This window comes from Dama dama, chromosome 22, assembly GCF_033118175.1.
Source record: "Dama dama isolate Ldn47 chromosome 22, ASM3311817v1, whole genome shotgun sequence".
NCBI lineage: Eukaryota > Metazoa > Chordata > Mammalia > Artiodactyla > Cervidae > Dama > Dama dama.
The window spans coordinates 41,844,133-41,856,278 of record NC_083702.1 but is presented as its reverse complement, the minus strand read 5'-3'; the positions used below and the strand labels follow the sequence as shown (position 1 = coordinate 41,856,278).

Sequence of the window (12,146 nt, the reverse complement as noted above, 5' to 3'; positions counted from 1 at the left end):
GGAAACTTTGGGCAGTACAGATAATTTTTAAAGAATATTTTGAGATCACCATCAATATTGTAGAAAAATAAGTCCTATTAGTATTTTAGTGTATTTCTTCTCAGGTTTCTTCTGTATGAGTCTTCCTTTAAGTATATCAGTTATTTGCACATGAAATATTAATAAATATTTTCTTGTTATTATACATGCTTCATAGATATGTTTTGGGATGCATGAGATTCTTTGATGACATGTTTTAATTAATCATAGTCATATTATTGGGATGTTTAGACTTTGTAAATTTTTCATTTTATATAACACTATAATAAAGATCTCTGCTTTTTCAGTTTTTAAAGTGTTATCTTCAGGATGAATTCTCAAAAGTGAAAATACTGAATCAAAAAATGTGAATATTTAAAAAAAATTTTTGACATTTCTGTCAGATTGCTTTCTGGAAAGAGTTCCAGTGTGCTGAGCACAGAATATCGTATTTTTTAAAAAATTTTTTTTTTGTAATTTGAATATTAAAATAGTTGCATCCTTTCATATTTGTTAACCAAATGTTTCTTCTTAAATGTTATTGAGATCCTAAGGTTAAGGAACAATCTTTTTAATCAGGTGTTCTTTTTTCTTTCATTTGTAGCCAAAGAAACTCTACCTGATTTGGTTTCCATAATTCCTGACACAGTCCCAAGTACTGATCTTCTCATTGAAACTACAGCCTCTGCCTGCTACACATTGAACAATATAATCCAAAATAGTTACCAGAATGCACGAGATCTTCTAAACACTGGGGGCCTGCAGAAAATTATGACCATAAGCGCAGGTGACACGTAAGTCCTTTAGCACTGCCTGTCAATGTCTCCCCTTTCCCCACCACCAATCCCATATATAAATAATGTAGTGAATATTCAGTCTTTGAGTACCATGGCCAAAAAATAAGATTGTAAAGTTGGGCCAGATCATGTGGCCCAGTCCCTGGTGATCAGTTAAGTAAAAACCTGAATCCTCTAAGCCAAATAGTTGTTCATTCTCTACTGAAATATCCAGAAATAGTCAAACTTCATAACTTATCTGAGTCATGCATTCCAGCATTTTACTGAGCTAATGAATTGTTTCCCAGAGCCATAGCTGTGATTTAAGAAGAGAAGAATGTAGGCAAATTGGAGTCCTATGGACAAGGAATGCCCTTATCCTCACTTAACTATGTGAAACCAGGGTCACCCCAGGAGGAGAAGTAGGAGGCAACATAACAAGAAGTTCTTGCCTCCTCAGTTTTCTTTATCACATCTCTTCCACCTCTTACTCTCTTTTGAAAGTAGAAAGTTTAATGCATGTAAGTCATCTCACATCCTTGTTTCTGTGTCTTTAAATACTCTCCATTTTTTAAAAAAAGATGAAGAAGAATGTAACTAATTATTACTGTTAGTTAATTTACAGTGGTGGGAATACAAGGAGGTATGAAGATTATTATTTTTTCTCTTTATACAATTCTGAATAGTTTGACTTGTTAAATAAAATTAGTTTTGTAAGTAACCATAAAAGCAAACCAATGTTATTATAGTCCAGACTCATAATGAGTTGCAAAGCAAATGGACTATTGACTTGTCGTAGACAAATGTGTGCTTGGCTGCACAGGGGCTAGCATAGGGATCTGTGGTTTCCTAGAATGATCACATCCCTTCTCCCACAGCTCCACCCAGTTCAGCCCCTTGTGCTTTGTGATATCCCTCTGCAAAGTTCACAGGGAAGGGGGACTCCATTCAGAGTCACATGATTAAAAAGAGCACAGTTAGAATGTCAGTTTCCCAAAAGCAGGGAATATTTACCTGTTCCCATGTAGCAGTTCCTCTGCCTTTGTGGAAAGTCATCTTTGACTTTCCTTTGTGGAAATAGTCATCCAAACTTCTAACCAAATCTCCATAGACGGTATATGACTTTTTTTTTATATGAATAGTCAGACATCATAATAAGCACAAGGGAATATACCATCACTTTTGGAAATTTCTTGTAGCTTAGCCAATTATGGGGTGTGCTATTCTGTTACCTCTTTGTTGTACTGAGTATCCATTTGTAAGTTCATCCTCACCTGTTCTGTCTCAGAAAAAAAACCAACAAGGACACCCTCCCATTGGGTCTGCTTCCTTGCTAGAGTGTTGTATAGCTAACCCATAATTTATAGACTAGCCTGATAACCAATCATCAGTTACATTTCCTCTTTGAGTAAATGAGTTCCAAGTGCCAAGCAATCAACTTACAAACAGACTTTGTAACACCTTTGCAATTTAAGAACTTTCAGTAATAAATATTAGAGCTCCATAGCTTTCATGGATGTCCTAATACTTCAGTTATTAGCAAGTCACTCTGAAAAGCCCCTGAGATACTAAAGAATCTGTGAAGTGCTAATTTGACTTACCCTCCCTTATTATGCTGGTAGCTAGCTATTGAATGAGCCCAGTATGGGCTTCCTCATACAGCTTTGCATTCTCTATTCTTGGTTGCATACTTACAAATTCCTGTGATAGGAAAAATAAAATCTTTTGTTTATTTGTTCAGAGAAGAGAATACAGTCAGGTGCTACTTCAAGTGATAAAATTCAAGAGAAAAATATCTATGAAAGTAGTGATCTTTAGCCAGAAACTAGAAGTTTGAGATTGAGATGAATTTAAAAGAACATCAAAAACTAGAACATATAATAATAATAATAAAGTTAAAACAAAAAAAAGTAAGAGGACATCCCTGGCTGTCCAGTGGTTAAGACTCCACACTTCCAATGCAGGGAGCATGAGTTTGATCCCTGGTCAGGGAACTAGAATTCCCACATGCTGTGCAGTGTGGCCAAAAAAAAGGAAGGACAGTGTCAAAATCAGTGGTGACTCGGATTTATTACAGGAACACATTTTCCATTTGCTATGCAAAAAAGCATAAATTTTTAAACTATTTTAAATGCTCCAGTAAGAATTTATTAATTTGAAAAAGATACATAACTCCTACATTCATGGAGTCACTAAGTCTAAGAGTTATACATATTTTTCAGTCATACTTTCAATGGTTGGCTCTATAAATATGCATTATAGACAAATATTTTCTAAAAATATAAAATAGAAATACAAATATAAATTTTATTCTATAAATTCAAGGATTTATAAAACTTTTAAGAATATATGCCTTATAAATATCAGGAGGGCCTTCCCTGGTGGCTCAGATGGTAAAGTATCTGTCTGCAAATTTGCTTTATAACTATTTATTTGTTAGCACTTTGCTAGTGGTTTAAAAAGACTAAAAAAAAAAAAAAGCGCCCACATGGCTCCTGCCTCCTAAAGCTCTCCATCCTAACCTCTTGTCATGGTGAGTGGCCTGATGTAATGGATGGCTCCTGAGCAACAGCAATTAAAGAAGATTTACAGAACATCCAAGGGTAGCATCCAGAAGCGTCACACATTCTCACTGATCAGGGGAAATGTCCTTTTCTTATTTTCAGCTGCGCCTCCAGCAAAGCAAGTAAAGCTGCTTCTGTTCTCCTGTATTCTCTGTGGACCCACACAGAGCTTCATAATGCCTACAAGAAGGTAAGAATGCTAAAAAGAGCCAGCGAATGATGTCCCACTTGATTTGACCCTGGTGATAAGTTACTGAAACCTACATTGTCTTGTGTGTAAATGTTGTTACTTTTCACATTTCTGTTTGCTTATTCCAAAGGCTCAGTTTAAGAAGACAGATTTTGTCAACAGCAGGACTACCAAAGCCTACCACTCCCTGAAAGACTGAGGAATGTGAAAAAGTGCTCTCAGAAATATGAACCTCTTCATTCTCAGTTACAAAAAGCCCCAAAGGAAAACACCTATTTTTCTACTTCCCAGCTTAAGAAACCTCAAAAAAGCATATCCTGTTTCTACACTTTTCTATTTCCATGGTCCTTGAATCCAGAAGACATTTGTGAGTTTGACACCAGTAGATACTGGCAACAGGCTCAATTTTACCCTCTACAAATAGTGGTCTTTTTGATCAGGGCTAATAGTGCATGACCTCCTAGAATCAAAATATGAATTTATATGGAATGGACATTAACAAAGTAAATAAGGAAGAAAGCTGTTGTATCACTAGGATTTTAAATTTTGACTTGCATTTATATTCCTTCTCTGATTTCCATGTTTTGTCACTCACATGTGTGTTGTTTCACCGTTGAGCCATGAGTGTACTGTTCTGCAGTGCTGAAACAGAAACAAGAAGTATTTTGGAGTTGTCCAGGAGAAAATATAATGGCAACACTGCCTGTTTGTTTACTTTGTGCTTGTTTTTATCCTCTTGGATTTTTTTCTCGGCTTTTCAATAAATGTAAGAAATTTAGATCACAGAGCATGCATGACTATAAGAAGAAGAAATTGAAAGGAAGTGATCATAGAAAATTTTAAAAATCTTTTCTACAGTTTGAAATTTGGTGTTCCCTCTAAATAATAAATAAGATTTTTACTCAAGGAAACACTTCACCTATAACAACACTATTAAATGCAAATTTCTCCTGACAGTAGTATTCACGATACTGTTTCCTGGACATTAGCCACTGCAATGAGCTGGTGAAGAATGGACTTTACTGTTTGGCTACAGAAGGAACCTAGATCTGTCAATCTGTTGGATCAGCCAGGGCCATGAAAACCCAGCTCATTTTAATGAATTATCAACCAGCCTACTTTGCCTAAAATTTTAAAAATAGCACAGAACCACTAAGTCTCATGTGATCTTCCTTAAGCCATTATTTTAAGTCAAGAAAACACTAGAGAAGAAAAGTGAAATTATGTTGAGGAAAAAAATGTTGTCTAGGCCATCTAGAAATGATATGAGAAATGCTAGCATTTAAACGTTGACAGCATCATCTATTGGAGTCTATATTAAGTGTTATTTTAACTGGACTATGATTAATACCATTCAGATAGAATTAGTCTTCTTAACCATAATTCTGTTATATTTTTCTTTTTAAAAGAATCTGACAATATTTACTTCAAGAAAGTAAGAAGGGAAAAAATCCTTCAGCTCCTTTTGGCCACCAAAGTGTGATAGGAAATAAATTGCCACTTTCAATTTGAATGTGTACTTAAGTCTTTATTATATTTGGAACTTAAATTCTTTCCATTTCAAAAGCTCAGTGAAGAAGACTAAGGTTACTACTTCAAAATGAAATTATTTAGATACCAATTTTTAAAACACTGAAGAGAGAAATCTTCTCTCTTTTTCTAAAATTCTGATGGTAAGCATTTGGAGTATATTTATTCCTCCAGATAATTAATATATATTTTAGAAATTTCTGTGCTTTTAAGGCACAGTAGAGCCTTCAATAATATTAAACATAAAATGAGGCAAAAATAGCATTGCCTGCCTTGGTAGCTGGGTATATGTGACTTATTTGTGTATCTTGGTATCTGTGGTATGATTGACATGATGTTTGAGTATTTGACTTATGAAGTTCAACTTTAATTGCTAAGAGTGTAATAAGAAATATAATTGCTTCTATTTCTCCCCTAATTAGTCCTAAATTCTTTTCCAAGAAACACTTCCTATAAGAAAGATGGGAGTAGCTAGTGACTAAAGATGGAGAGACATACAAATCTAGATATTGTTAGATTTTAGTAAATTGAGTGGGTCTGCGACCATGAGAAGATAGACTATGTTTGATCCCCAGGTCCTACTTTGTTTACAAAAACCTCAGTACTTTACTGTCTATGAACACTTCCAAGGGAGGTCCGTATGCAGCTGGATATCACTTTGATCACAGGGCTATATACATACACAAAGCTTTTCTTCTTTTCTGTGTGTCCGAGACTGTGTCCATGTCATCAAAGGGACTGAGTTGGACCTCTGCACTTATTTCTGCTAAGGGATCTAAAGGCCTTGCTGCTTTGTCAAGAATTCTTCATGATTTTCTGGAATGGGGGAGGTTGCTGCCCTGGATTTCTATTAAATGGAAACATTGTTTATACTTGATGGAAGTAACCAAAGGGTTATCTGACAAGATAAAGAGGGAATTAATGTGTCAAATGGGAAAATAAGCAACATGAGTAGATAAACCATAAAACCAATCTAATCACCGTATAAAAGAGCAATTCTTTAGAAGAAAGAAGGAAGTGGAGGGGAGATGTATATATAAAAACATGTATATATAATTTACATACTATAGTTACAAATGAAACTTCCTCTAAATAAAGTGCATGGAGTGAGGACTTCAATATGTATATACTTTGAACAAAATTGCAGAGGCTTCAAATCACAAAATCTGAGGATTAGGAGCGAATTTAGAGAACATCTGGTCAAGTCCTCTTTAGAATATCTTCTTGTATCAGAAAAGATTCAGTTCTTATTAGGAGGACAGAGAAGAAAAATGTGCAATCATTTATTCACTTAATGCCCAACATGACCCTGTAACTGGCCCATCTTAAGATTCAGTAACTTACATTTTAAAGTATTTGTTGTAGGAATGAAAATAGATTAAAAAGGAAACAAACTTTTCAAAATAAAATTCTACTTTAATGTTTTATTTATAGTAATACTGACAGTTTCATCTCTTAAGAAATAAACTTCAACCCTTTAAGGACTATGAGTAAAAGGAAAACTTTTTTATGGTCTATTCAGGAGAGAAAAATCAAAATACCACATATTGGCATAGGAGTTGTTTAAAATTTGTTAAGGGGGAAGCATTCTAAAAGTCATAGTCTGGAAGACAGTTGTTTAAAAAACAGCAATATTCAGCCTGGAAGAAGAGTGTCACATTATCTATCTTTAAATATCTGAAAGACCACTGTGTAGAAGATGACATGGTCTTCCTCTGACAGAGTAGAGGACAGACTAGGGGGAGGCTTGTATGACTATCTTTGACTGAACAAGAATGGACATATGTTGAGCGTTTCTCACAACCTCCTCATAAAGTATATACTTTTTTCTTTTCTTTTTACATTTTACATGTGAAAATAACCTGAAGCAGAGAAAGGTTAGGTTACATTCCAAAGCGTCTTAGTTGGAAAATGCAAAGGGGCCATATGAATCCAGGTGAGATGGCTTCTCTCTGGGGTTTCCCTGGGAGCCAAGAATGCAAGACTCTGTCTTCACTCTGGGGAAATGAGGGGCTCTTTTTGGTTTGTCTCTTGGCTAGTTAAGAGGACTTATTCTAGGACCAGCCAGCTTGAACTCAAATTGCAGTTGCTCCACTTGCTGGGAGGGTAAGGGTTAGGCTTAGTTGGGGTAAAGTCCTTACTCTCTCTGAGCCTCAGCTTTCCTTCTCTGTTATATGTGAATGATAGGGGTAGTTACCTCATGGGATCGCTTTAAGGATTGAATGTTTTCATAATTATAAAGCACTTAATGCCTGACAGTATCTACACAATAAACACTGACTAAATTATTTGGAGTTTTCTGTTTGGATGGGCCTTTGTTTTCCTTTTTTAATCTATTTGTTTGAATTTCTCTTTTCAGATAGGTTGATTTAGATAAAAGCCCAATCTTCCCCCCAGTCAACCATTTTATACACAAACATAGACACTTATTGACTCATCCCTCAGAAGGCCAGGTAGAATGAGGAAGATAAATATTGCCCAGACAAGTGTTCCTCAAAGTCTGTTCTTCAGAACACAGGTTCTTTGGGGGTATTTATACATGTTATGTGATAAGAAATAGCCTATATTTAATAAGTTTGAAGATGGCTGAGTTACACAAAGATTGAAAAGATCGAGATTATAAGATTTCTCAGAGTCCCTAATATGCAGCATGCATTGTGAAATCTCCAAGAAGGAATAGAGTATGCTGCATGTCGCCAATCTTTTTGAATCAATAAACCCCTTTTTTTTCCAGATGATTCTTGAAGCTGTGTCTCTGCTGTAAACACTGTGACATCAGTGATCTGAGCCATAGTCAAGAGGGGAAAAGGCATTTATCTTATTCACAGTCTAGCCCGGGCTTCCCTGGTGGCTCAGTGGTAAAGAATCCACCTGCAATGCAGGAGACACAGGTTCAATCCTTGGGCAGGGAAAATCTCCTGGAGAAAGAAATGGCAACCCACTCCAATATTCTTGCCTGGGAAATCCCATGGACAGAGGAGCCTGGTAGACTATAGTCCCTAGGGTCACAAAACAGTCAGACATGACTTAGCCACTAAACAACACAACAGTCTAGCTCAGTTCATCTAGCTAAAGTCTGGACTACTGGTAAATCGGACCCAGGCCTAATCATGATTTAGTAAAACCTGAAAATCAGTGATTTCAATAGATTTAGGATTAGTTCCTGAACATTTTGTCTTATTCCCACCTGGAGTGCTGCATCTATGGATGGAAAGACAACTCAGGAGGTATACATAAGTCCAGAGAAACAGGTTGAGGCAGCCACAGACACTCCTTCATCTTGACTGATCAGACCTTCAAAAATCCCACTTCAAGAGGCAATTAATTCTCTCAGAAGCCTGAATTTTGCTTGTAAGCTGCTAACATACATCTGGCATTTTTATTTTGAATAAAAATGAAGTCCAAACTGTTGCAGATTTTCTTTGAACCATTGCAAGGTGTTTTCTTATGTTTAAAAGAAGTTAGGGATTTCCATTTTCATTTAGAGTATCTTTCAACATACATACACTGAACACTTATTCCTAGAGCTGTGGACCAGTGAGATGTACCTTTCTAAGGAAGCACTCACAGCTCTTGATGGAACTGACTTCACTGTGACACCTTCACAGTTTATAGTGCCCTTTGATCCGCCTGGGAAATGAGGAGTCATCAACTGTGTAGTGAGAGTTAAGGCACTCTAGACCTATACAGGTCTTCTGGAAAAGATCTCTCATAAAACAAGAAATGATTAGAGTGAGAAGCAGAGAATTACTAAGAAAATACTTTTGTTTTAGCCAAAATGGGTGAAGTCAGAATTGACAGCCTCTATAATAAGAGTGCATGAAAACTAGTATTTTTGAAAATTGACACTATTTTCCTCAGGAACTTGTTTCTTTTACTCCTTGCTCAAATTGGAGATTTTTGCAGTCGTAAATTTAAAAGATAGAAGTAATCTATTTTAGTAGTATTTTCAAAACAGATTTTTAAAAGAGGTAGGTGTGAACGTATTAATACCATAATCAAAACAGATTTTTTAAAGAATTAGGTGTGAACGTATTAATAGCAAAGTAACATATTCCCACTTTTGGTGGCTCATATCTAAAGTGACCCAACTCCTCATCTCAGGTGGTGTTTCTCCTGTTTCAGTTTATCACTTAAAATGCTTCATTTTACGGTTAGCAAGAAAGTTCAACTCAAAATGGTTTAGGTAGTAAATGTTTTTTGCCTAAGAAACAGAAATGTCAGGTTTAGGCTCAGATTTGGTTATTTAGAGATTCATTGCAGTCATCAAGAACTCAGATTCCTTCTTCCATTTGCTTGCTGGATCATTGTCACTGTATCACATTTTGTCTCTAGGTTGATTTCTTCATTTTAACAAAATGATTATAGCAATTCCAAACACCTCATCTTCACAGAGCCATGTTGAAAGGCCAGAAAAGTAAGCATTCCTTTCTTGCATTCTTCTTTTTAAATTAAAAAGAAAAATTTCCCAGACGTTTCCATCAGACATCACTCATACTGTCCAGTATTAGATCACACATCCATTCCTAACTCAGTTCATGGTAAGAAAAATGAAACTACAATTCGTTTATTAAACCAATCATATTTCACCAAAGGCAGGGGCTACCTTCCCTAGGACTCATGAATGGTGACTACTTGAAAAAAATCAGTGTTTTATTGAGCAAGGAAAAAGAGGGCTGCAGAATAGTCAACCAACATTGCCTGCCCTATGTAGAGATGCTCAAAAAGAATTCAACAATTTTAGCAAACGGATTTCATCTGACTTTCAAGATAAGTGTTCTTTCAAATGCTACAGATTATCAACTATGGCTGTTTCATTGTATTCAGGACAAAGTTCAGGAAAATTTATGGTTAAAGAATGATAGGTGAGCTAAGAGCTGCAGTTAAACCAAAAATCATGGTTTCAAGGAGAACAATAAAAGAAGATGATGCGCAATTAAACTACAGGGATGGAATAAAGTCATTTCAGAAACTACTGTGCCTCTTTTTTCATTCCTTACTTTTCTTGACAGCTGCCATTCCTCACCTTTAACTAATTATGGAACACAAGCTGTACCTTCATTGAGCAGATTACCTTGGAAGAAAGTTGGCTTGAGCATGAGCTGTTTGGATAATCTCCAGTTACTTCAATGAGACATTAGTTTAGCTGAGTAGAGAATTGGGTTTGGATTCTGACTTTACTTCTCAATGACTGTGTGACTCTGGAGAGTTACTTTAACTTTCTGAATGTCAATTTTACCTCATTGATAAAATGGAGTTGAAACTTACTGATTATAAGATTGTTGAGGAAATAAACTAACATGATGTTTCCAAATGTCTGGCTCCTACTTAATAAAACATAGTGATTGTTGTTGTTCATTTACTAAGTTGTGTCTAACTCTTTGCAACCCCATGGACTGTAGCACACCAGGCTCCTCTGTCCTCCATGATCTCCCAGAGTTTGCTGAAATTCATGTCCATTGAGTCAGTGATACCGTCTGAACATCCCATCCTCTGCCGCCCTCTTCTCCTGCCTTCAGCATCAGGGTCTTTTCCAATGAGTTGACTGTTTGCATCTGGTGGCCAAAGTATTGGAGCTTCAGCTTCAGCATCAGTCCTTCCAATGAATATTCAGGGTTGATTTCCTTGAGGATTGACTGGTTTGATCTCCTTGGAGTCCAAGCAACTCTCAAGAGTCTTCTCCAGCACCACAATTCCAAGACATCAGTTCTTCAGCATTCAACCTTCTTTATGGTCCAGCTCTCACATTCTTACAGGACTACTGGAAAAAACATAGCTTTGACTATATGGATTTTTGATGGCAAAGTGATGTCTCTGCTTTTTAATACACTGTCTAGGTTTGTCATAGCTTTCTTTCCAAGGAGCAAGCGACTTAATTTCATGGCTGCAGTCACTATCCAAAGTGATTTTGGAGCCCAATAAAATCTGTCATTGCTTCTACTTTTCCCCCTTCTTTTTATCCATGCCATGAAGTGATGGGACCAGATGCCATGATCATAGTTTTTTGAATGTTGAGTTTTAAGCCAGCTTTTTCACTCTCTTCTTTCATCCTCATCAAGAGGCTCTTAAGTTCCTCTTCACTTTCTCCCATTAGAGGGGTATCATCTGCATGTCAGAGGTTGTTAATGTTTGTCTCAGCAGTCTTTTGATTCCAGCTTGTGGTTTATCCAGCCCAGGATTTCGCATGATGTACTCTGCATAGAAGTTAAATAAGCAGGGTGACAGTATACAGCCTTGCTGTTCTCATATCCTAATTTGGAACCAGTTTGTTGTTCCATGTCCAGTTCTAACTGTTGCTTCTTGACTCGCATACAGGTTTCTCAGGAGATGTATAAGATGGTCTGGTATTCCTATCTCTTGAAGAATTTTCCAATTTGTTGTGATCCACACAGTCACATACTCTAGCAAAATCAATGAGCAGAAGTAGATTTTTTCTGAAATTCCCTTGCTTTCTCCATGTATGATCCAACAAATGTTGGCAGTTTGATCTCTGGTTCCTCTGCCTTTTCTAAACCCATCTTGTACATATGGAAGTTCTCAGTTCACGTACTGTTGAAGCCTAAGTTGAAGGATTTTGAGCATTACCTTACTAGCATGTGAAATGAGCACAACTGTGCAGTAGTTTGAATATTCTTTCTCATTGCCCTTCTTTAAGACTGAAGTGAAAACTGACCTTTTCTAGTTCTGTATAGTATTTATTTATTTGGGAATACCAGACCACCTTACATGTCTCCTGAGAAACTTGTATGTATATTTATATGTGTGCTTAGTCACTCGGTCATGTTGGACTCTCTGCGACTCCATGGACTGTAGCCCACCAGGCTCCTTTGACCATGGGGATTCTCCAAGCAAGAATATACGAGTGGGTTGCCATGCCCTCCTCCAAGGGATCTTCCCAACCCAGGGATCAAACCCAAGTCTCCAGCATTGCAGGCACATTCTTTACCCTCTGAGCTACTAGGGAAGCCTGTATTTAAATATATTTATTTATAAATAATTTATAATATAAAATAATTATAAAATTATATATAGATATTAATGCAAATAATTATAAATTATTTTATAATA

General features: G+C 36.4%; 1 protein-coding gene across 1 annotated transcript in view; it reads left to right on the top strand.

Moving 5' to 3' along the window:
• The window catches only part of PKP2 (plakophilin 2), a 93,094-nt gene extending 81,040 nt beyond the window's left edge, over positions 1 to 12,054 (top strand). The window contains exons 11-13 of the mRNA XM_061125272.1: positions 623 to 812; positions 3,461 to 3,548; positions 3,679 to 12,054. Coding sequence (XP_060981255.1) covers positions 623 to 812; positions 3,461 to 3,548; positions 3,679 to 3,747 — 347 coding nt within the window. The 3' untranslated portion in view covers positions 3,748 to 12,054. The remainder of the gene's footprint in view (positions 1 to 622; positions 813 to 3,460; positions 3,549 to 3,678) is intronic.
• The last annotated feature ends 92 nt before the right edge of the window (positions 12,055 to 12,146 follow it).